The 24,886-nt window shown below is 56.8% G+C and overlaps 2 protein-coding genes across 2 annotated transcripts; one reads left to right on the top strand and one right to left on the bottom strand.

Moving 5' to 3' along the window:
• Nucleotides 1–3,010: 3,010 nt before the first annotated feature.
• LOC138102476 (serine/threonine-protein kinase pim-1-like) lies at nt 3,011–5,480 on the bottom strand. The gene is made up of 7 exons (XM_069000175.1): nt 5,145–5,480; nt 4,956–5,088; nt 4,728–4,807; nt 4,159–4,525; nt 3,365–3,541; nt 3,229–3,232; nt 3,011–3,113 (listed from the first exon to the last, which is right to left on the bottom strand). Exons 1-7 carry the CDS (start codon nt 5,478–5,480, stop codon nt 3,011–3,013), a joined length of 1,200 nt encoding a protein of 399 aa, XP_068856276.1.
• Nucleotides 5,481–17,845: 12,365 nt separating this feature from the next.
• LOC138102492 (maestro heat-like repeat-containing protein family member 7) lies at nt 17,846–23,905 on the top strand. Its single transcript, XM_069000189.1, is given in 16 exon segments — nt 17,846–17,957; nt 18,376–18,440; nt 18,555–18,884; nt 19,068–19,216; nt 19,473–19,620; nt 19,829–20,016; nt 20,099–20,236; nt 20,489–20,603; nt 20,776–20,913; nt 21,154–21,330; nt 21,885–22,040; nt 22,200–22,301; nt 22,681–22,749; nt 22,751–22,784; nt 23,232–23,288; nt 23,602–23,905. Coding segments are annotated over 16 exon segments (2,100 nt in total). The 3' UTR covers nt 23,724–23,905.
• Nucleotides 23,906–24,886: the final 981 nt, after the last annotated feature.

The raw sequence follows: 24,886 nt of genomic DNA, 5'->3' as shown, positions 1-24,886 counted from the left end.
CATCAATCACAAAGCTAATGATCACGGAAATTTCGGTAATGAGCAGATACAAAGATAACCTTTGGTTGGAAGGCTCATCCAGAGGTCACCTTTGGCTCAGGGCCTGTTGTTCAGGCCTCAGTCAGGCCTCTTGTCCAGGCCTTGGCACTTCAGGGACGTGGTTTAGTGCTGGGCTTGACAGTGCTGGGTTAATGGTTCGACTTGATGAGCTCAGAGGTCTTTTCTAACAGAAAGGATTCTGCAATTCCAGGATTCTGTCTGCTGCATTCAGCCAGGTCCATGGCACCAGCATTACTTTGGTCAAAAAGGCTCCTCTTGCTCAGCTCTTGTGGCCTAAGGCTTCAGCTCCTTCAGCTCCTGGTGCTGAGCTGCTCATGCTGAACGAGACGACTCGGAGAGAAGAATACAGTTCATCCAATTCCTTCTGGCACACGGAGAGGGGAGGCTGTGAAAACAGGAGCATTGTTTGCTGTGGCCTCCTCTGTGCCCTTCACGCCTTTCAGCACTTTGAAACAGCCAAGAGCTTTCTCCAAGAGGGCAATGAAGCAGCTGTTCCTGCTCCCAGCTCTCGCCCTTCCCAGTCTGTGCCCTTGACTGCTTTTGTCCCTCTTGCTGTGCCCTCTGTGCCCCCGGGGCTCGGTGGCTGCTGCCCAGGGCTGTGGCACTGGCACAGCTCCAGTGCTCGAGACCCTCCTTTCTCTGCCCTTGGAGCTGCCTGCTCACAGCAGCCTTTTCCACCTGCAAGCTCCACATGGACAGGGAGTGCCCACCTCTGCTCCTTGCACACCCTGCAGGAGCCCAGGGCTGCCATCTCCAGTCCCTGCTGGCACTGAGGGCTCCCAGGTGCCCCAGGCTGCTGTGGCACCGCTGCCAACAGGAGGGAACAGCGGCAGGGGCTGTGCTGAAAGTCAGCTCCATTTGCTGCTGCTGCTGCTGCTGCTGCTGTGGGGGTCATTTGTCCAGCCCTGCCCCAGAGTCAGGGATCAGATCCAGGCCCTGCTGCTGCTCCCTCGGGATCAGCCACAGTTTGGGTGTTGCTGTCAGTGCCAGCAGGAGCGGGCGCTGGAGCAGCGGGTGCTGACAGTGCCCCAAGCCCCGGGGCCCGAGGGGTGCCTGGGCTGCGGGGCTGGCAGGGAGCTGCCCCTTGTTCTCCCTGTGCCTCACGCAAAGCTGGGCCGCTCACAAGTGGGGCAGCACAGCAAGCAGGGAGCCTGCCAGTCTCTGCCAGCCCTGTCTGCTCTGAGATTGGGCCTTGGAGCTGCAGGGGGACAAAGGCAGCTGCTTCTGGTCCCTCTGCGTGTCCCCGTGTTCAGCAGTGCTGCTCCATCATTTAGGATGTTTTAGGTTTAATTAATAGAAAAAAACAAAAGAAAAAGACCAGAAAATATTATGAAACATAAAACCAAAACCCAAATGTGGAGTGAAAAGTCTTATGTAACTCTGGATTAAGAGGTAACTGATCTTTTCAAAAAGAAAACTCAGGTATTTGTAAATATGCTGATTGCATTGATCCATCTTACTGACCTCAGCAGTCCTTTTTCAAAGATTTTGGGCTTTGTTTCCAACATTGTTATTTTAAGTTGTGGTTGAAGCAATAGGAAATTGATTGTGCTCTGCCAGCTCCGAGCAGGACTGGCAATCTAAACTCTGTCCCACCCCAACTCACTGAGAAGATGCCCTTCCTTCTCACCCTGCCAATGAGCTGCACATTCCCTTGGAAATTGTCAGGGGGTTCTTAAAGACACCAAGTCCCACTTAGGGCTTTTTGCTCTGGTTTGGCACTGGAGAAGGGCAATTCTTCATCCATCAGCTCCAGACTGCACTGCCTCAGGGACACGGCCCACTTGCCAGGTTGGGCCCACTCATGGCACTTCTAGAGGAGGAAGAAAGTGCAATGGCACAATTCCAGCCCAAAAGAAAGGAAGAGTGGGACAGACAGAACCCCCTGTGCAGATCCAGGCGTTCAGCTGGGACTGTGCAGAGTTTGGCTTCTTGCCAGTGGGATGTGTGTCCCTGACTGCAAGCTCTTGGCCTGCATGAGAGTCTCACTCACCTGCAAAAGCAGAAAGCTCCGTTGCTGTGCTCGCAAGGGGCTCGTCTGATGCAAAGCTGTCAGAGCCCTGTGAGGGGAGAGCGGGCCCAGCGGTGCGCGGGGCTGAGCCCCAGCAGAGCCCTGGAGGAGCCCAGAGCAGCCTCAGCATCCGCAGAGCCCGGCTGTAAGGAGAGAAACCAGAACCCCCCCGTCAGCTGAAGCCTCCTGTCCCCTTGTCCCAGCGGCCTGCAGTGCCCAGGCCGTGCTGGCCGTGCTCAGAGCAGGGCCCAAAGCTGCCCAGCATTGCTGCCTTTGGGAGCAGAGCAGGAGGGCAGGACATGTGCCCAGCCTGCAGCCAGCCATGGCACAGCCACCTCCTCAGCAGCTGCCCAGAGCCCAAAAGCAGCTTGGCAGCCACTGAAGAATTCCCTGCAGCCGCCCCAGCAAAGGGGGAACCTTTGGTGCCTGGCCAGGCCGTGCCATGCCCAGCTCTGGCAGCATCCCCCTGGCTCTGGACTCACCTGCACACTGGCCGTGGAGCGTGTCTTTGGAGAAGGTGCCAGAATCAAAGTCCATCATCTTCAGCTGCCACTGGCCAGCTCCAGGAAGAGGTTGTCGTCCTTGAGCTCGTCCTTGGTGGCTCCAGCAGCAGCAGCCCCACCTGCTACAGCTTCTCCAGGGGCTCCTTCTCCTTCCCTGGGGCCACACCAGGCTCTCAGGGTTCTGCCCAGGGCCCCAGCCATCAATGAACCAGACAAACAAAACCAGGGGGGGATGGTGGCCCCCAGTGCTTGCCAGAGCAGGCCTCCAGCTCAGCTGCAGCCCAAGAGCTGCGTGTTCCCTTCTGATGCTCCCTGCTCAGAGCTACTGACAGGACAAAATAGTCTGCTTTGCTTTGCCACTGATTGCCAAGAGATGTGTGGGGCCTGACCTGCCAGGCCCCTGGATCACACTGTGCCCGTGGGTCCCTGCCATCCTCTAGGGCACATGAACACCCTGCAGCCAAGGGGCACTGAAGAGCTCTTCCAAGGACGGCCTGTCCAAGGGCTGCATGGACAAGCACCTCTTAAGAACATTCTGGGCACAGAAACCAGAAACCACCAGGCAGCTGCAGAAGGATCCCGCCCGCTTTGCCCCCCGTTCCCGTGCCCAGGCCATGCTGGCTGTGCCCAGAGCTGGGCCTAAACTTGCCCATGCATTCTGTGCTTTGGAGGGCAGCAGGAGAGCAGGACATGTGCCACCTCCTCAGAGCTGCCAGAGCGGGATGCTCCTGAGCCCGCTGCTGGCTCCCAGCCCTGCTATTCCCCCCGTGCTGCAGAGATGAGGATCCACCGGGAGAGAGCCATCGTGGGAACAGGATCCGCCCCCAGATGATCTCCTGGCCCCTCCTGAACGGGTGCTTCCCCACCACCAGGTGGTACAGCAGGAGGCCCAGGGACCAGATCGTCGCTGCCTCGCCGTGGTAGCGGTGGTGGTGGATCCACTCGGGTGGGCTGTACAACAGGGTTCCTGTGGAACACAGACCGAGTCCATCAGGGGATGCTGCTGCTCCCAGAGCCTCGCCCCAGCATCCCTGGGCACGCAGGGGCTACACCAGTGGCACACGGGATGACCCGCTGCCCTTTCGCCAGCACCTGGGACTTGTGTACAAACTGGTGTTGGAAAAGAGGCCGCTGGTGTTGGGAAAGGGCAGCGGAAGCCCTGGGGAGGCCCAACCATGACATGCAAATGAAAAACCCACCCAGTGGTGGGGAAAACCCACTCTCCTCCCTGCCTGCAATGCCCCAAGAAACATCAATAAGCCAAGGCAAACCAGGGCAGCGGAGCAGTCCAGGCCCTTCCTCGCCTGCACACCAAACCGGCCGGTGCACGGAGTCTGACCCCCCTCTCTGCTACCCCCATGAGGGATTTTGTTGGGCTGGCTGCCCCCGCTCCAGCCCCAGCCCAGGGCAGAGTGGGTGCTGAAGGCTGCCGGCAGGGCCGGGAACTGCCTCCTCCCAGCCCCACCCAAAAGCAACTTGGCTCAAGAATTAATCCCATCCTGGCAACAATGAGGGGAAGCCCCGGTGCTACTACACCCAGGCTGGGCCATGAGATGCCCAGGAGCATCCCCTGGGAGGGCTCACCTGCAAACTGAGTGTAGGCTGTGTCCTGGAGAAAGGCGCCGCAGCCAAAGTCGATCAGTTTCAGCTGCCTGGTGGCCAGGTCGAGCAGGATGTTCTCGGGCTTGATGTCCCGGTGCAGGACCCCGCAGCTGGTGCAGTGCCGCACGGCCTCCAGCACCTGGCCGAACAGCCCCCGCGCCTCCTCCTCGGGCAGGAACCTCCGCTCCGCCAGCAAACCCGACAGGCCCTGACACCGCTCCGGACGCTCCAGCACCAGCAAGAAGCTGCTGGGCAGCTCAACCCACTCCAGGAGCCGGATGACACCACGGAACCCAGTGGACACCTTGTCCAGCAGCACGATCTCCAGGGGCGCACGGGCGCCGTCGGGCTGCGGGAGGAGCACGGTGCCGTCGGTGGGGCTGAGGCCGTGCCGGGGCTCTGGGACCCCTCACCCAGCCCGGGACGCTCTGCGCCCCCCGCTCACCCCCGCCCGCTCTCCCTCCGGGGCTCCCGGCGGCTCCCACCCCGCCGGGCCCCGGCTCCTCGCCGCCCGGCACGCCCCGCCTCTGCCGCTGGCCCCGCTCACTCACCAGCTCGCCCCAGTGCCGGACGCGGTCCCGCGGCACGCATTTGAGGGCCACCTGCGAGCAAGGGGCAGCAGCGGGCTGAGCTCGCCGCCCGCCCCGCCGCGCCCCGGCCTCCTCCCCCTCCGCCCTCCTCCTCCTGCACCCTCCTTCTCCTTCTCCCCCGCCCTCCTCCTGCACCCTCCTTCTCCTTCTCCCCCGCCCTCCTCCTGCACCCTCCTTCTCCTTCTCCGCCCTCCTCGTCCTCGTCCTCGTCCTCGTCCTCGTCCTCGTCCTCGTCCTCGTCCTCGTCCTCGTCCTCCTCGTCTTTCTCGTCGTCCTCGTCGTCCTCGTCGTCCTCGTCGTCCTCGTCCTCGTCCTTGTCCTCCTCCCCGACCGCCCCCCGACCGCCCCGGCCCGGGCATCCCCATCCGAACGGGACACCGGCGGCTCGGGGCCGGCGGCCGCGCTGCCGAGCGGCGGAGCTCGGGCCGGGGAAGCCGCAGCGGAGGAGGCGGCGGGAGCAGCCGCGCCCCGGGTGTCCTCCGCGGGTCCCGGGAGGAGCCGGGCCCGGAGCCGAGGGCGGAGCCGGGGCCGGGGCCGGGCTCGGGACAGGCGGAGCCAAAGGGTGGCGATGCCGCCCCAGCCCCGGGCACCGATGCCCGCCCGGCAGCGCCACAGCCAGGACGGCGAGAGCCGGGCGGAGGCGAGACCGCGGCGGGACGCCCGGGGCCGGGAAGGGGACGGCCCTGCCCGGGGCCGGGGGCGGGCCTGGGGCATGGCCCGGCCCGGCAGGGGGAGGGGGAGAGACCGGGAGAGGAGGGGGACACGGGGAAGAGGAGGCGGGGAGAAGGTGCGGAACAGAGGGAGAGGAGGAGCAAGAGCAAGAAACGGAGAGTCTGTTGAGTCGATTCGGATTTCGCTGCTGCCGCTGCTGCCGCTGCTGCCGCTGCACTGAAGCGCCGGGGCCGTTTGTCCGAGTGTCCGAGTGTCCGCGTGTCCGCGTGTCCGCGTGTCCGCGTGTCCGAGTGTCCGTTCCCCGCTCGCCCCACGCTCCCTACGGCCGAGCCCGCTCTCCCCGGGGGCAGCCCCTGAGTCTGTGCGAACACGGGAACTTTGCCGTGTCCAGCCCTGATCCAGAGTCCTCGCTCCTGCACGGTGGCAGAGAAATCCCCTCGGCTGCTGCTGTGCCTTGCCCCTGCTGAGGGTCAGACACTGCCGGGCCACATTCCCTGCCTGTAGAATTCGCGTCCCACCCAAGCTCTGCACTTTTGTCTCCAGCATTGCTTTCCAATAAAAACGGGGGAAGGCAAACTGTGTGCAGCTCATGATATTTCAGAGTGTCTAAAACTCGCTAAGGCACAGATCTTAGAGGTGAGATCCATTTGGAATTCATGGGATGGAGAAGCAGTGAAACATGGAAAAGGGGAGCACAGAAATAGAGAGGAGAACACCTTGGATTGTTTCTTTCCATTTTCATTTCACTTCTGGAAAGCTGTTTCAGTTTTCTGGGAATCTTCTCCACAGTCCTGTCTGCTCTTTTCAAGAACCTTTCCGGGAGAACGAGGTGCAGCTCCTGTCACAAGATGTGCCCCCAACTGCAGCTTCTCTTGGCTTCCCACACTGTGAGTGCAGCACGACTGCTGCAGCAAAGCAGGACAAATGCTGGGAGAACTTTACAAGTTGTCCTTTCTTTTCCCTGTGGGCTGGGCAGTTGTGCCATCGGTGAGGTTTTCATTGTGGCTGTTCTAACCTAAGAAACCAGGAGGTGGAACCAGGAATTGTTAGGCACTGCAACCCTGGCTGAACTCAAAGAATCCCCAGAGCCTGCAGCCAGAAATGGAGAGGTGTGTGATAATCATTCCCACATCTCCATGGGCATCTGGAAAGTGATCTAGAACATGAAAATGGGCTGACAGAGGTACTTTGTTTCTGTGTTCAGTTTAGATCAGTCTACATCTCTTGCATTGGTATAAATCAAGAGCACAATCAGTTCATGCAAGCTGGACCTCTCAGACACTGAAATAATCTGAAAAGGAGAAATGCAGAGAATGATTTGGTGAGCTTTGTCTAGAAGAAGGATAATTTTTTCTAATAATTTCTAATCCATTTCCTCTGCTTTTATCCTTCCTAACAAGGCCATTTGCATGCCAGATTCCTCATCAAATGAGAACCCTGAGCTTGTGGAACTGCCTGAAAGATGCCCTGTTCTTCTGCAGGAACACTCAGGCTGAAACAGGAGCCGAGCCCTCTCTTGGGAAGCCTCCTCCCAGCTGGAATTTGTGCCGTGCTGGGAGAGCAGGAGGGGGAGAGCGATGGGCGCTGTGTGGGAGGAGCAGGAGGTTTGGGCCGCAGGACGTTCCCTCTGCGCCGCTGCCCCGCAATCGGCGGCCGTGCCCAGGGCTCCGGGCCTGGCCCCGCGTGCGCTGAGCTCCCGACACTGCGGGAGCTGCCCGGGCTGGGCTCCGGTTCCGCTGGGACCCTGCGGCAGGCTGGGCTCCAGCTGGGATCAGCAGCAGCTGCAAACAGCTCTGGGCGTCTCCCATTTCTGCTGCTGGGAAGAAGCCATGAAGAGAGTCAAGAAGTTCTGTTTTCTCTTCCTCCTGGTGGATTTCTTAGTTTTCTTTGCCACTCCACAGGCAATTTCTGAGATGGGCTCTGTAAGCTGATTTTATTTCAACAGCACCAGCAACAGGGCTGTGTTTGAGCACTGTGACTGTGGTCTGGATGGCTTCAATTCCCCTCAACTGAGTGCTCAAGGACTTGTGAGCATTTCAGTCTCTGCTAATCATGATGCCTGTGACAAAAATACTGAGTTCACTGTCACGAAAGCACCGTGGGTAGTGCTGATCAAAAGAGGCAATTGCAGTTTTCCTGATAAAATTCAGGTGGCAACCAGAAGAGGGGCAAGAGTAGCCGCGATCTCCAGTTCCCAAGACAAAGGCAACAACAGCCCCGTGCTGTCAGCTCAGGGGGAGTAAAACCGTGCTGAGAGCAGCGCTGGAACCCGATCCTTCCTTTCTCTGAAGGCTGGCTCAGGGCAGCACAGCCGGGCCCTGAGGAATCGGGGCTGTTTGGGGGTGATGGTTGCTCTGCTCCAGAATTCACCTGGAAAAAGCCCTTGGGAAGCCGAGGCGGGAGCGGGCGGGAAGGGCCGGCGCTGCTGCTGCTCGTGCCCGGGAGCCCCGGCCGGGCCGGGCCGGCGCCCGCTGCGCTGCGGCTCCTGCTGCTGCCAGAGCCGGGCGGGACTCGGGGACAGGGAACGGGCCCGGGGGACAGCAAAGGCTCGGGGGCTGCAGGGATGTTCGCGCTCGGGCCAGCGCCGGCACAGAGCTTCGGCCTCGGCATTAACCCCGAGGGAAACGCTGGGGAAAGGCTCCGGTTCAGCCTTTCTGTGCTCGTTGCTGTGAAGTGCCCGAAATAAAAGGAGAACAAGCAGGGCCTGACCCCTTCTCCTTGGGAGGAGCCCACGCCTGGGGCTGTGAGGGGCTGAGAGGGGCTGAGAGGGGCTGTGAGGGGCTGTGAGGGGCCGTGAGGAGCGTCAGTCATGGCAGGAGGATGTCCTGCCATGTCCCTCCCTCCCTCCTTTTCTCTCGTTGCCTTTTTTTTTCTTTTCTCTTTCTCTCTCTCTCTCTTGTTGGAGAGGACGAAAGTTTGGTAAGAAAGTTTGGTAAGGTATGTAGGCTTGGCAGAAAGATCTCTGAATGTAGAAACTGAGGATGAGCTAGAAATGAAAGCAAGTTTTGATATAGACTAAAAGATGTTTTGCTGAAACACTGATCGCTGAGTAACTGAGAAGGCAAAGGTTGGAGATGAGTTGGAAGGAGATTTTTATGATTAGGACAAAGGTATGTGACTACAAACAAAGACCTGTTTTTCACCAAGTAAATAAGTCTCAAGAAGAGCATAAGTAAATAGAAAACATGTCTTTACCAAATAGAGAGCTATTGCAGGCAAACAAGAAATGTTGATGTAGCAAGAAGAAGAGAGGTCTAAGAATTTTCCACTGTAAGCTTAAATTGTAACTTACTCTTGTGATTGGATAATAATGACCATAATATGGTGATGGTAGTAGTTATGATAGGCTATAGGCAAATGTAAAGGTATTGTGTATGGTGCTTATTGGTTGTTATGTGTTAAGATACTCTGCAAAGAAAAGTATAAAATGCTTTGTAACTTGAACAGCAAGTGGCTTCAGGTATGCCTACAGCTGGAGCTGGCAGCTGTAGGGCTGGCTCTGGATACCCACTCCCTGAGCTGCTGTAACTTCGCCTATGCAATAAACAGCTTTCAGGAGAGCTGCCTGAAGTCCAGACATCCTTCGTGAAACATTCTCCTATACTTTTGCAAAAAAGACAATAAACACGGCACAATGAGCAGGATGCAAAAAATAACCAATAGGATCAGGCATCTAATTTTAAGCAGATTTTTGATCTATCTTGCAATTTGCCAGTTGCCAAACAAACTGTTGAGCCAATCAGATTCTGATTCTTCGTGCAATTTTGACACGCTTGTTTGTAATTCTTTAATGTGGGCATGAATAGATTTTGAAAGATCAGACAAATTCATACAACACATTCCATTGAAATCCTCACATCTACGTCCATGTGCTAAGAACAAAAAATCAATGGCAGCTCTATTTTGCAGTGTAGCGTGCCTTACTGAACCGACACCTGTTCATAATCCGGCTAAAGCAAGGGAAGTGGTGTTAGCCTGCCAAGCTAGCCAACATCCTAACTTGTTTAACAGTCCCAGGACTTTAGCAGCTGCTATTTGTGGAGAAAGGAAGGAAACAGCCCATCGAGCACCTGATGGCCAAAATTTGGTGTTGTCATCACAATCAGGGGCAAACACACGGGTGCTGCATTTTCCTCTCCGTAGTTTATGCTGTAAAATCATAGCTACGTGTTAGGTGTTAACAGTGAGAGTCGTCCTAAGCTGCAAGGACCTCCCTTGATGTGTGATGGAATCGCAGCCCATGCTCGGGTCTCTGCAAATAAAAAACACCCCTGGAGGCAAAGCCAGAGGAACAGTAGTAGAGTGTGAAATATGTGGTGAACTGGAATTGCACCAGGCACTTTCATTTGCAAATATGGGTTGGTTAGGAGAAACATCCCATACTTTGGACTGATCAGATCCAGAGTAATTAAATTTAGCACAAAGGCCTATTTTCACAGATCCTAAAAGCTCTATTTCTTGCAGCTCAAGAGTTGCCCGGGGAAGGTATGAAGCCCACTGATCTCAAGCATCAGCGTGATTGCGTGATTGTAAAAGCTTGCTAACTGCCTTAGGCTTTGGCCAGTCACCTATTGGCAAGCCAACAAGGCCGGTAGAAAGAGGATTGTCAGGAGTAGCAGTGGCTAAGCACAGAGTATCTTGCCCTGTTGCATTGGCCAGGGTAACTCACACGTTGGTTCTTGGCTGACTGACAGGCCAAGCAGAAACAGCAGGCACTAAGCTCAGCAAAACTGACAAGGACAATATTGGCACCTGCATTTTTTTGTTATTCGTTGCCATTTGCACTCCAGTACATCCCAGTGCAAGCCAATACCCTTGATCACAGGGATATCAGTGCAATACAGTCCTCCTTGCTCTCTAAGAGATTGTCAATCCAGCTGTCAATCTCCCCAGCGTGTCTCACGATAAAATTGATGGGATCCCAGCTCCTGATTTATGGAAGACACAGAAACAGAGAGCATTGCACAAACCTAGCGAGAAAGTGCAGAATGCTAAAGCAAAAAATACGGGAACAACTCGGCCTACGGCACCCCCAGAGCCTCAACGGGACTTCACATCTGCTTGCGGAGGGCCCACCGCGAGCGGGTCGGCTGTTCTGGGGGAGAGGGAGGGCTGGGGACCCTATTCTGACCTGTATCCCTGGAAAGACACTAGGGAAATAGTTCAGCATGTTAAACAAGAATGAGATAATGGCCAAGCTCCCGTGCAATCAGCACAAAAGGACTGGCGGCTTCCCATGGAGCTTCAGATACTTTGGAAAAACTGGTCCTCACAAACTGTAAAAGCCTGGATTCACACCAGAGCGGAGGCCTCTTTACATTTATGGGAACCCCAAGAAATTTAAAGGACAACCAGTGATTATTACAGATTTGGTGGGGGGAAACAAATTGAAGCTGTGCAAACACAAATCAAAATGAAACTAGGGAACCTTCCCAGATGATTGCATTCAGTTATGATTGTCCTGGTCCCTGAATATATAGTTGGGATTGGTATCTTAATGGGACTGGCTTTAAATTTATCCAATGGTTTATATCAGTTTGGGACAAAGCCTTATATCAGTGCCCGGCCAGTTTTAGTCAGGCAGGTGAAAATGCCCCCTGTGCAGATTCCTGCCACAGCTAAATTGGTAACCATGAAGCAGTACCAAATCCCAGGGGGGCATGAAGACATTTCACCGGCAATTAAAGACTTAGTGGGTGTTTTAAAACCCACTAGAATGTCTTGGAATAACCCTGTCTGGCCTGCCAAGAAAAGTGACAGGTCATGGAGAATGACCGTGGACTTTAGAGAATCAAATAAACACAGCCACCTCTTGCAGCAGCTGTACCAGATATTGTTACTTTAATAGAAAAAATCCAGGAACACTCTGGAAGAACCTGGTATGCAGTAATTGATTTGGCTAATGCTTTCTTTGCAGGACCCACTGCTGAGGAGCAGGGGCGTCACTTTGCCTTTACGTGGCAGGGATGACACTACACACTCAGCACATTGCCCCAGGCATGTGTGCACGGCCCAACAATTTGTCATCAGCGGCTGAGCACTTGGATGAAATCAAACTGACTCCTCATACACAACTCATTCATTATATAGATGACATCTTGGTCCAGGGCAGCAATGAGGAGGAAGTGCAACAAGTCCTTGAATTAGTTGTGGATCATAGGAAACAGAAAGACTGGGAAATTAACCCTACCAAAATTCAAGTGAAATTTTTGGGAATTCAGTGGCAATGCAGGCATCGGGAAATCTTCCCCAAAGCCCGACAGAAAATTTTAGAGTTTGCTGTGCCACCAAATAAAAAGGAGGCACCAAGATTTATTGGATTATTCGTCTTTTGGAGACAACATATTCTGCATCTGAGACAAATCTCAACCCCTCTGCATAAAGTAACCAGGGGAAATAGGGAATTGGAATGGGGAAGTGAGCAGCAGGCTGCCTTTGAATTAGCCAAAGAGGCTATTAGCCAAAAAGGCCTTTAGATCTATGGCCTATGCAAAAGGGAGAAGTTGAGTTAAATGTACCTGTAAATGGGTCACATACTGATGGGAGCCTCTGGCAGAAACAGGGAAAGAAAAAGGTTCCCCCAGGGTTTTGGGGGAGGAAGTTGCCAGAAGCAGGAAACAACTACACACCTTTTGAGAAACAGTTATTGGCAGGTTATTGGGCACTGATGGAAACAGAACAACTTACCATAGGGTATGAAGTGGCTCTTCATCCGGAAATTCCTATAGTGCAGTGGGTCAGAAGGTCCCCAAAAGCCCATTGGATTGGGCACGCTCCGGAGTGTGGTACTGTAAATTGGAAGTGGTATATTCGGGATAGGGCCAAGGTGGGAACGGGGCGGATAGCCACTCTTCATGAGCCAATAGCAGCTGCCCCCGGGAGGGACCAAGAGGTGAGGGCCAACTTCACAGCTGAGAGAGAATCTCCAGGGAAGTGGGAAAAGCCTTCAAATCAACTAACGCCACAGGAAAAAGAACATGCTTGGTTTACGGATGGGTCGGCTAAATATATAGGAGGGAAAAGGTTTTGGAAAGCAGTAGCTGACCATCCTCATTCAGAAAAGTTTTTAGAAATGATCAGAGAGAGGAAAAGCAGTCAATATGCTGAATTCTATGCAATTGATATGGCTTTAAAACAAGAAGATCTAGGAGAATGCCTTTCCTATACTGCTTCTTGGTCGGTAGCTAAATGGGTTCGCTCTGTGGCTACCAACATGGGTGGGCAGAGCCTGGAAAATCTACTCCAAAGAGGTCTGGGGAAAGGAACTGTGGAGTGACCTTTGGGAAATGGTGCAAAGAACTGATGTGACTGTGATTCATGTTGATGTCCATAGTGACACAGACACTTTAGAGTGACTTTATAACTCTGTTGCAGGCAACCGGGCAAAGATTTCCCAAGCCAGACCGGAGTTCCCTCCAAAGGAGGATCACGAAGGCCTGGCAAAATGTGCACACCAAAAATGTGTGCACCTTGGACAAAAAGCCCCTTACAGGTGGGCTCAAGAGCACGGCATTGCCATGTCACTCGATATGAGTAGAACTAGAATTGCTCAATGCCCCACGTGCCAACATATGTACAAACACCCGGTGCCAAACATTGTAAAAGGACAGCTGGGGAGAGGAAAATTGCCTGGACCAACTTGGCAAATGGATTACATTGGACCTCTACCCCAGGACCGAGGGTGTAAATATATCTGCCATAGACACATATCCTGGGTATTTGATTGCCCATCCTTGTGAGAAGGCCGCTCAGCACAGCACCATCTGTACTATAGACACAATAATTCTGTATTACGGAATGCCATTACCCAGTCAAACAGATAATGGGTCTCATTTCCAGAACAAATTCATTCAGCAGTACGCTGAGCAGAAAAACATTCAGTGGGGTTTTCACACACCATATTATCCCCAAGCTGTGGGATTACCTGAGCAAATGAATGGGCTGTTGAAAGAGCAGTGGAGAAACCTGGGAGATGGGCACCTGTCCTGGTGGAGAACCCATCTCACTGATGCACTGCACATCCTTAACAATAGGCCCATCAGGGACATGGACACAAAGTCAGGGGACAGCGCTCAGAGTCAAAGTATATCATGATTTGGTCAGAGAAACATGGTCTCTTGACACCTCCCTAAGTAAGGGAAGCTCCCAAAGATGGGGACATGATGAATGGCCACTTGAGAGAGTTCTACAACATTATGGAGTGGCTCCATGGAGCCCTAGCCAATTGGTGTCAGGGGCCAGAGAACCTGCCTATAATCTGAATTGGATAATAAGACTGCAAGCTGTCTCGGAGATAATAACTAACCAGAGGGCTGCCGCCCCTGACCTTATGGCCGACCAATCCACGCAAACGCGGAATGCGATTTTCCAGCATCGCGGGGTTTTAGACTACCGGCAGAAGAAGGAGGAGTTTGCAGGAAAGAAAATGAATCCAACTGTCGCTTACAAATTGATGACAATGGAAAAGTAGGAAAACAGACAACTCGGGAGATGAGAAAATTAGCCCATGTACCAACCCAGACATGGGAATGTTGGGAACCAGATATATTCTTGTGGCTGCCAGGGAGTCTGTGGCTCAAAGGGGCCCTTTCTCCTTTCCCTTTGTGAATGTCTTGGGGTGACCTTATGATGTGTATACCATATCGCTGCCTGTGCCCAGAAATTAATGCTGGGGGGGGGGGGAAGGGGTGGTTGTGCCTTCTCTCAGAGGATATATTTCTAAATTTGGCCAAACTGGAACAGTGCAGCTGCTACCTTCTTGTTTATTCCTTGTTTTGTTCCTTGTATTGTACGACTCATCCAGCACACAGTACAGGGAAGGCAGCTCGCAGCTACACCTCAAGATCCACCAACCCCATATGCAACAACTGCAGAGGCAATCTGACAACCATGATTCATCCTGTAAGTCAGAGGAGCGACTGATGTGCTGAGGCCTGAGCAGCAGGCCTCAGCCGGAGCTGACCTACAAGATGAACCCTGGCCAATCTGTGACTAACACCATCAGTATTATTCAGCTAAAAACAGATGACAAAGATGCTTATGCTAGCTGTTTAATGCCAAACAGGCTGCTTTAGAAACTTTCCCATAATCGTGTACAGTTATCTGCAAGAAATGGATAATTTAAGAAACTTTCCCCAGCTGACATGAATAAAGGTTTGTTTGCAGGGTGTTTGAGGGGAAACCCTCCCAGGCAAGGCCTGGGCACTGGCCAAGCTGTGGCCCCTGCTGGTTGCAAAGTGTGCCATCAGACCCAGGTGTTTCCAGACTAAAAACACAATCAAGTCGCTTGGACTTCCTGATTTGGGCCTCTAAAAGCTGGACCCGAGTTTGGGGCAAATTTGGAGGCCTCACATACGGGTAGATGCACCCATAGGATTCTCCCAATTGACGGGAAGGGTTCTCCAGCTCCTTGCTGCAAAACGGGGCTCCCCAACGACTGCGGATCTGGATGGTGGCAAGGTATTTAGGCAATTGGTGATGCATCTTTCTAAATCACTCTCCTTTCTCTTGGATAGTAATAATTAGGTGCATTGCCTTGCTTATTTTTGCTTGTTGCTAAATCCAAGCCCCTAGTTTTATTGAATGTATCGTTTTACATTTGCGGTTCCTTAATTTCACAGTAAAATAAGAGCATTCTTCCCGGTGCTGTGTCCTTTAAATCGCCTCTGCCCCCTGGCAGAACAACAGGAGGCCCCTGAGGGGCTGGGGTGGTGGGAAGGCCCGAGGAAGTGGCTGTCAGAGGCCATAAGCAGCCTCCAGGCAGCCGCCTCGTTCCTGCCGCCCGGCTGCTCTGGCGCTTCCCCGAAGCATCTCCCAGGCCTGCGGCAGAAGCCCTCAAGGCCGGGCCTCAGCAGGAGGGTGGGGAGCACCCCGAGGTGCCGAGGCTGGGCTGGCTGGGGACAAGGAGGGCGGGGAGCCCTGCTGGGGCACGGCCCCTGGCTGCTGCCAAGAAGGGGCGGTGGGCAGAGGCAGGGCTGGCGGCCAGCCCGGGCCCCCGCGGCTGCCCAGGCCACGGGGCTGTGACCGAGGCCCCCCTGGCACAGAGCTCTGGGCCCGCACAGCTGCTGCCACCATGGGGAGGGCGGCGATGTCTCCTCGAGCAGGGCTGCCGAGTCGCTGCTGCCGAAACAGCTCTGGACGCCACAGAAACAGCACCAGAGCGTGCACAGGAACAGCAGGAGCCCCAATGCCGGCACCAGCTCAACAAGGCATCCGCACCAGCCGGGACGCCAAACGGGGCCATACTGTGGGCACAGCTGCACGTGGCTGGGCAAAAGGCTCCAGCAGAATTGGCCACAATGGCTTCCTCTTGCCTTGCCAGCCTCACAGCGACGCTTGGCAGCTTCAGCTGCAGCCTGTGCCCCTGACTGACTTCAGTGGCCGTGCTTGAGGGCAGACTCGCCTTCCACAGTCAGGCGTCCCAAGGCGGCAGCATTGGTGCCATCGTGAGAGAGAGACTCTGATGGGACACAAGCCCTGCACTGCAGGTGCCATCCCTCTCCTGCATGCAGGCCCCTTAAAGACACGTACATGAGCTTCCAAACTAAATCCTGGACTTGCTTGGAACAAAGGAAGATGCAGCCGGCACTAAAGAAAAGCTGGCAGACGTTCAGGGGTGGAGGGAAGCACTTTGCTGTGTGCAGAGGAGATGGCCCGGTTCACAAGCTCAGGCTTTGCTGCCAGAGGATCCTGCTTTGCTCTTGCTGGAGGCCATTCCCTACCAATGCATGGCCCTCTGTTGTTCCTGCATCACGGCTGCTGGACCTGTGGCAACAAGTGTGTCCCGAGTCCATGTGACAGCAGAAAAGGGTGGGACCTGTGTGCTTCCAGCGCCTGTCTTGGCTGCTCCTTCAGGGTGCTGGCACCATCATCAGAGACACAGAACAGCTTCTCCTCCCACAGCTATCCCTATCCTCTGCACTTCCCCAGGTGTCTCCCTTGATGTTCCCTGGGGAACCTCCCTGTTTGTGGCCGTCCATTGCCCTGCTCAGCAGGGACGCAGTTGTGTTTGAATGTGAGCTGCCACAGCCAGACACACAGCAACAGGAATGTTGAATATCAGAGGCTGGGCCAATTCTTTCATTTCCAGAATGCAAGAAAGACAGAAAAGCACAAGGAAACGTCACAGTGTCTCTGTAGAATCTCTTTGCCCTGTGAAACTCAGCAGCTGATGCTGTTCTGGTGCTACTGCTAATCCCTTCCATGAAAAAATTCACTCCAGGAAGGAGCAACATCTCCTGTTGGATACCAAGCGCTGCCCCCAGTCACTCCAGCTGCTCCTGCCAACAGCCCCCTGTAGGAAGGAGCACAGACCCCAATGCACCTTGGCTTTGGCTGCCCTCTGGCAGAGAAGCCCCTGGGGGCACAGGTCTCTGGGGCAGGAGATGGGCACCAGCGCTGCCAGGGCTTGGGGGTGGCAGGTCTGCTTCGGAGGGGACTCTGCCACACCTGCTGATTTCAGCGCTCCCCGGGCCCCAGGGGTCAGAGCAGCATTCGTGCCCTGGCCCACACGTTCCTTGTCTGTGTCACAGCCCCGGCTTTAGGATGGCCACCGGCCGGGACGTGTCCCAAGGAGGCCGTGCCAGCTTCTGTGGAAGACCCCGAGCCCTTCCCGCGGCGGCTGCGGCGGCAGCCGTGGGGGCTCCTGGTGCTGCCCCGAGCCCACAGAGCAGGGGAGCGTTTGCTTATGGCTGGAGCCGATGCTAAAATTCCTGTTGGGCTGCCTTAGACACTTGGGGCAGGGCATTCCTTCCAACCTGGGCCACTTGGGGTGGGCTGGGGGTGGCCCCAGGGCAGGTGGCAGCGTGTGCAAGGGCCCTTTGTGACATGGTGCAGCACGGTCACCGTGGGGTGGAACGGGACAGGGTGTCCCAGGGCCCTTTGTGACACGTGCTGACATAGGGGCTGGCGGCGACGCGGCCACGCCACAGTGCTCGGAGCACGCGACGGGACAGGACGGGACAGAGCGGTGCCGTGAGGAGCCCCCGCACAGCGCACTCGTTCCTCGCTGACCCGGAGCTTTTCCGAGGCGTTATTCCTGCAGGTGACCTCGAGGCCAGACCACAGGACTTGGTGACCTGTGGCCTTCTCGAGGCTTCTCTTTTGCAGGTGCCCTCAAGGGCAGACCGTGGGACTTGGTGCCCCGGAGCTTTTCCGAGGCATCTCCCATCCCTGTGGCCGGTGCCCTCAAGGCCAGACCCTTGGCTTTGCTGACCACAATCCTTGACGAGGAGTCTCCTGTCCTTGTGGCAGGAGCCCTCTGAGACCAGGGTGCAGGACTTGCTGTCCTGTAGCCTTCCTGAGGCTTCTCTGCTGCTGGTGCCTTCAAGGCACAAGTGCAGGACTTGTTCACTCAGAGCTTTCCCCAGGCATCTCTCTTGAAGGTGCCCTCGAGGCCAGACTGCGGCATGGCGGGCAGATTCCGTGGCCTGTTCAAAGTGTTCAGGGGGAAAAAAGGCCCTGGAGCTGCCCCAGCACAACAGCCTGAAGAGCTGGAGCAGTTCCAGCCACGGCAGGACAGTGAGTGACAGAGCTGGGCCACAGGGCTGATGGCGGCAGCCAGCTTGGCACCATCCCATCCCATCCCATCCCATCCCATCCCATCCCATCCCATCCCATCCCATCCCATCCCATCCCATCCCATCCCATCCCATCGCGTCCCATCGCGTCCCATCGCGTCCCATCGCGTCCCGTTCCATCCCATCCCATCCCATCCCATCCCATCCCATCCCATCCCATCCCATCCCATCCCATCCCATCCCTGGAGAACAGGCCCATGGATAGGACGGAAGAGGGGCCAGGCCAGACCCCCTGCAGCAGTCATGTTCCATCCCCTGGGCATCCCGGGGCTGTCCCTGCCTGGGGAGCGCAGGGCTGGGCTGCGTTCTCCGGCCTCTCCCGCAGCCCCTCAGCTCTGGCTGCGCTCGCTCTTTGCCAGATGCAGCCCTGGACCGGACACAAAAGAAGGACCGTGCCCATGGCCGCTTCCGGAGAACAGTGCAGGTACCTGCAGCCATCCCCACCTGGGCTGGGCCTGCTGTCGCTGCTCAGCCGAGCACCGCTCCTGGAGCACCCCTTGGAACATCCCTCTCTTCCCTGTCCTTTGTTCTCCTGCAGATGTTCTGGAAGTTCATGTGCATCCGGCGTGGAAAGACCAGCACCAAAGCAAGTGAGGGCACAGCTGAGCCTGACTCTGGGCTGACCAAGCTCCAGGCAGAGCCTGGTGTCAGCACAGATATCACTGCACCCTCAGAAGACTCTGACAGTCCAATGAATGATCACACGGCGAAGACTCTCATGGCAGGGACTGAGGACATGGCCATCACAAACACCGACACCGGAGAGACTCAGGGCATCCCAAATACTGACACTATGCCCATTCCCACTGGGATTCATGCTCCCAAACTGGGTTATTTCAAGGAGAGTGCTGATTCTTCTCAGCAGCAGGTAAGCAGCCTGGGGCCAGGGCTGGACACTCCAAGGATCTTGTGCCCCCTCAAGCCACAGCTGCTGGGCCCCCTCAGCCTTTGAGGCCAGAGCAGTGAGTCGAGAAGGGAAGCATTTCTTGGGGGCAGCTGGGGAAGTTGCTCCCTTGGACAGTGCTCCAAGTCTTCCCCATGCCTCCTCCAGGTGCCAGCCATGGTGAGGAACATTCACCAGAGACTCGGGTCCCATGTCACTGTGGATCCCAGGCTGCCCATTAACGTTCTGAGGCTGGCTGAAGAGCACCCCGCTGATGTGGTGCTGACCCTCCTGCGCTGTGCCCCATCGTGCGACAGGTACGGGGCCCAGCTGCCTTGAGAGCTCAGGGCTCACCAGCCCTTAGGGCCCATTGCCCTGTGCCACCTGTCCAATGGGGTCTGCCAGACAGGCGGAGAGCTCCAGGACCCTCAGGCCCCTCTGTTTCCTGAGCCTGCTGCCATGCTCCCTCCCTGCCCCTCAGGGCACCGGGGCTCTGTCACCTGGGCCCCCACAGCTGCACAGGGCATGGTACTGTGACTGAGACGCCCCTGACTTAGAGCTCTGATCCCACAGAGCTGCCACAATGATGTGGAGACTCATAGGCTTGTCAGGCAGCACACTGGAGAAGGTGCTGCCAACACTGCTCTGTGTGATGGAGGACTGGCCTCTGAACAGCTTGTCCACCTCTGATGGGGACGACACACCTGTCCTTGCCCTGGCTGTGAGTTTCTGGAACTGGCCTTTGTTCACCCCCAAGCTGCCGCTCCAGCAGCTCTCCATCCTCTCCCTGCCTCAGGCGCTGGGCTGAAACCTGAGCTAGGGGCAGGCTCAGGGGGCACCAGGCCCGGTGCTCCCCCTGCGTCTCCCCTCAGGCCCTGCCACATGGACAGCTCAGCACTGAGCGCTGTCTCGGGCTGCTTCTTTTGCAGGCAACTCTGGCGCTGTGGGTGATTGTCCAGGTGCCTCGGTGCCACGAGGCAATGAACCTTTACTCCTCCCGCATCTTTGTGGCTCTGCTCTCCCATGTTGTCATCACCACACAGCAGATGCCAGAGGAAGTTGATCACTTCTGGAGAGCGTGCCGGGAGGAACACCGCCTTCCCACCAACTCCAACAGGTCCCAGTCCTCCTGTCCTTCCCATGCCCTTGTGGCCAGCGCCAGTGCTCCCAGTGTGACCTGGGCTTTGTTCTGCACACAGGTTTGCAATGCAGGCCATGAAGGCTCTGCTCTGTCGACTGCGCTGTGACAATGAGGTGGTGGCTATGGAGCGCAAGCGTGGCTGGGACACGCTGCTGTGTGCTGACACCCAGCACTATGCAGTGGGTCTGCTGGCCAGGTGAGACCCCCTTCTCCCCACTGCCCCCGGCACTGGTGCCCTGTGCCCGAGGTGCCCCACACAGCCCCTGTGGCCATGGGCCAGAGGGCCTGGTCAATGAGGGATGGCCAAGGGCACTGGAAAAGGCTGGAGAAGGGTGCTCAGGAGCAGCCACCTCCCAGAGCACCCACATCCCCTGCACCTCTGTGAGTCAGTCCTGGGAGATGTTTGCCCCCCCAGCTCACAGCCTTGATGCCTTTTTCCCTCTGCCAGAGAGATGCGCCGGGTCTCCCTCCCCATGTGTTCTGGGATTGCACTCCTCCTGCTTGGGCTGCTGAGCAGGAAGGAGCCAGGCTGGGATCTGCCCTTCCTGGCATTCCTTGTGGAGGTGAGCCTGACGGCCAGCACTGCCTCGCTGAGCTGCCTCCCGCCTCTCTGCCCTCTCGTAGCCGCAGCTGCCTGGGACGGTGCCCGCGCCCTGCGCTGCTGCCTGGGCCCAGCCCTGGGCGGTTCCAGGCTCCTGCCGGCCGGCTCCCCTGTCACTGCCCTGTGCCTTTCAGGTCCTCGAGTGCCTGGACTTGAGGGAATGCGGTGACAGTGTCCTGGAGATCATGTCCAGGTACCTGCTGAGCGAGTGCAGGCAGAGATGTCGCCTGGCACTCAGAGGCCTCGTGGTGCTCAGCAAGGATCCCGCAATGGTGAGAAGGCGGCAGCGGCTGAAGCTGCGCTGGGGAAAGCAGTCACATGGGCTTGGCTGGGCTTCAGGAGCTGAGGCAGCTGCTCCCAGCTCTCCTGCCTCCCGGCTCAGCTGCCCCAGTGCTTTGGGACAGGCCTTTGGCCTCTGGGCCCTGCGGCAGCAGGGTGGGCTTGCAGGGCCAGGGTGGTGTAGGCAGTGCAGCCGTTCATGGCTTCACAGCACAGCCTTGTGTTCCACACAGGCCAGAAGGATGGGCAGCCTGTCCCAACGGCTTGTGGAGCTGCTGGGCGATGCAGATGGAGAGGTGGTCAGGATGTCCCTCTCTGTGTTCATGAATGTGCTCGAGAACAAAGACATCCTGGTATCCAGCACCACCGCCCCGAAACTGGCTGAGGCGCTCCTGCCACTCTTTGCAAATGTAAGGCTCTGTGCCCCAGCCATAGGCACTGGGTGCTGCCCAGAAATTTTGTGCCTTTTGCATTTTCAGGCCTTTGCCTAGGTGGGCCTGGAGTAGTTTGATGCCTTTTCCTGGTCTTAAAATCAAGAGTCAAACATGGTTAGAAGGGAGAAAGGGCTTTTACCTCTGTATTTATTATAAGGATCCTTAGGTGCACCACGCCCACGTGGAATGGGCCGAAATGCGCCCCGCAATGCACACACACGATAGATTGGGTATAACATTATAGATCTTACTAATTAGCATAGCTATCAAAGATTCCCCAGTGAGAGGCTCAATTGAGCCCCCCTCCCTAAGGAACCTTCCCCCTCGATGGCCCTATCTTAGTTTACAAAATGTGTTCTGGAGAGGACCTTGGTGTCTGCGGTTTCTAAGATGTTTAGTCTCCTAGCTTAACAAAATAAGTCTAAGAATGTAGGCCAAAAACCACTAAGAATATAAAAAGGTATATAAACGGGGTATGAAAGAAAAGGCAAAAAATCATCATGGCATCAAGTTGGTTTCCTTTCCTCCAGGACAATAGCCACGTGCAGCTGCTCTCCATTCACCTCTTCTCCAAGGTGATGGAGTTGGTAGTGGATGAGGGAAAAAAGCCCCTGAAGACGATTGTGAACCAGAGCCTTTACCCACTTATAATCTACTGGGATGATGAGAACTGGCGTGTGGCAAAGGTAAGGTTTTGTGTGATGCTGCTGCATCCCTGGGAGGGGGCTCGGCTGCCTCCAGCCCTGGCACCTCCCAGGCTGCAGCCTCCTCCCAGCCTTGGCACAGGGACACGGGTCCTGTGCCCTGGGCCGTGGTGCCATCTCTGGGTCTCTGCTGCTCTCCAGGCTTCTCGCGAAACACTGATTTGTGCAGCCAAGTTCCTGAAGAGGAGAGATCTCGAGCAGCTGCTCAAGAAGGACCAGAGGTTGAAGTTTGCCAAGCTCCTGGTAAGGACTGCCTGGAAGCCCAAGCTGAGCCTGGAGAAGCCCCCTGCCCCTGGTACCCAGTGTGTGGGGTTGGCTGCGGTGCTGCACCAGGGGCGCCAGCCTGCGCCCCACACGCCGCTCCCTTGCCTGGGCTCTTCTCCAGGCTCCTGTGGCCCCGAGCCGGCTGCCGATGGAGCCCCGGCCCCGCTGGGCCGTGGCGCGGGGCGGCACCGCGGCTCCCCGGGCAGCAGCCGGCCCTCGGCCCCCTCCAGAGCCCGGCGCCAGCGGCTGCTGGCCGGGCCTCGGGGCCGTGCGGGCAGGGGAGGCCAGGGCTGGGCGCAGAGAGCCCGGCCAAGGGGCTGAGCCCGCGCCAACCCTTCCCTCCTGGCGCTCTCTGCAGCTGGCAGAGGACAGGAGCCGAGCGGCCGAGCGCCTGCACCAGGCCCTGCCGTTCGTGGACAGCCCACAAGCAGTCCCTGCGAGAGGCGGCCGTCAGGTTCATCGGTGAGCCACGAGCCCGGGGCCCCTCCCCGCCCCGCCGCAGCTCGGCCCCAGCCCCGGCTGCTGCCCCGGCAGCGGCATCCGGGCCCGGGGCCGTGGAGCCCCGCCTGCCCTCGGGGCCGCTGCCGCCCTCTCGCAGCCGTGCCCGGGGCCGTGGAGCCCCGCCTGCCCTCGGGGCCGCTGCCGCCCTCTCGCAGCCGTGCCCGGGGCCGTGCAGCCCCGCCTGCCCTCGGGGCCGCTGCCGCCCTCTCGCAGCCGGGCCCGGGGCCGTGCAGCCCCGCCTGCCCTCGGGGCCGCTGCCGCCCTCTCGCAGCCGTGCCCTCGGGCGTCAGGATGCGGCACGGGCCCGGGCTGAGCCCTGCCGGGGCAGGAGAGCGTGTGGCCACGGGGCTGGCAGCGCCGCTGCGAGGGAGCTGTGCCGCGGGGCCGTGACCGCCTCTGTGCTCCCAGGGACTGCCAGGGTGTTCTTGAGGGGGCAGAAGGAAGAGCTCCAGGTCCTCAGTGAGGGTGAGTGAGGGCAGCGGGCTGTCAGCGGGGGCTGGCGGGGGGAGCTGCAATGCCTGGCTCGGGAGCTGCAATCCCTGCCCTGGCTGTGGGGGGCTTTGCTCCATGTGTGGACTCGGGGTGACGTGGGCAGAGCACAGAGAGGTTTCAGGGACACGGTGGGGAGCTTCATGGCCAGCACCTTCTGGCTGATCTCCTTGGCCCCTGCTGTCTTCTGGCCATGGCAGGAGCTGGGCGAGATGGCCCTGGCAGGAAGGTCTGCTTGGATTCCCGCAGATCCAGGCTCTGACCGTGGCTCTGTTCCTGTCTCTTCCAGCCCTTCAAGCCCTGAGGAGAGACGACAGCCCTTCCCAGACAAACATCGTAGTTCAGGAAATATTCAACAAAAGAGCTGCAGAACTACGTTCATCTGCTGGCTCAGAACCAGAGTCCCTTTAAGATGTCCAGATATCCTGGAAGATGAGACCATCTGGAGACAGAGTAGAGCAGCTGGAGCTCCAGGCACAGCTGATGCTGGTCACAGCTGAGCCTGTGGAAAGCTCCCATAGCTTCTGCCCTCTCCCTCCCTTTTGACAGCTCCATCCCTCCAGCCCTCAGACCCTGCCCATCCCCTTTTTTCCTCCCAGCTCATCCCCTTTGCTTCGCCTCCTATTAATAAACAGTTTGGCTTCTTCACTTGACCTGCATCTCTGCGGTGCTGAAGCGGCGCAAAACCTGAGCCCTGGGACACACAGGCCCCTCCTGCCGCTCTCTTCCGTGCTATTACTGCAACCCTAGGGTATATCACCGTGTCCTGCAGCCGTAGGGAGGAGGAGAGAAGATCCAGCAGGCAGGAATTGTGCAGCAAGATTGATTTATTTAATTATTTTACAAACTCTTTCATAGACTTTTTTCTTCATAGTCTAATTGGACAAAGGATCAGCCACCCCTTGGCGTGATTGGCTAAAATCCTAAAGCATCCATTGTCAAAATATTTTTCTACTGTACTATAAACAAGACTTTTCAAAGCTGCAGGTGTTTGGTTGTTTACATAACTCTGCTGCCTCTTCTGTGAGAGAGAAAAGTCTCTCACGGGCTTAGAAAATAGCAAGAAAATCCTTGCTAGCAGCATTTTTGTATCCACACCATGCCATGTTTTGTGCAGAGACACAGAGGAACGAGGGCAGCTCAGGCTGGAAAGGTCCCTGTCCTGAAGGTCCAGTTCCACAACACTGTGGAGTCAGAGGTCTTGCTGAGCACCCTGATAGGCCCTGGATTTTAGAACAGCCAACAGGAGTATGCTCTGGAGGCAGCTGTGAGGGATTCCGTGGCAAGCCTCCACGGAGGGCAAAGGAGCTTGGAATGCTGGAAGCTTTCAAGAGCAGCTTCCTGAAAGCACAGCAGTGCTCCATCCCTGCACGGGATCAGGAAGAGGGCAGAAGCAGAGACCATCCGGGCTTAACAGTGGCCTCTGGGTGTTTGCCTACGAGCAAACGAAGCAGCAGCACAGTGGCCGAGACTCGGACGCGCGACCATCCCGGTGTCCGGAGCGCTGTCAGGCAGTGTTGGGATCCTGGGGGCGGTTCTGGTCTCCACAAGTGTGGAATCGCAGCCCCTGCTGA

Source organism: Aphelocoma coerulescens, unplaced genomic scaffold (assembly GCF_041296385.1).
Source record: "Aphelocoma coerulescens isolate FSJ_1873_10779 unplaced genomic scaffold, UR_Acoe_1.0 HiC_scaffold_77, whole genome shotgun sequence".
Taxonomy (NCBI): domain Eukaryota; kingdom Metazoa; phylum Chordata; class Aves; order Passeriformes; family Corvidae; genus Aphelocoma; species Aphelocoma coerulescens.
Note: the sequence above shows the minus strand (reverse complement) of the source record. Positions and strands in the feature narration are given on the sequence as shown.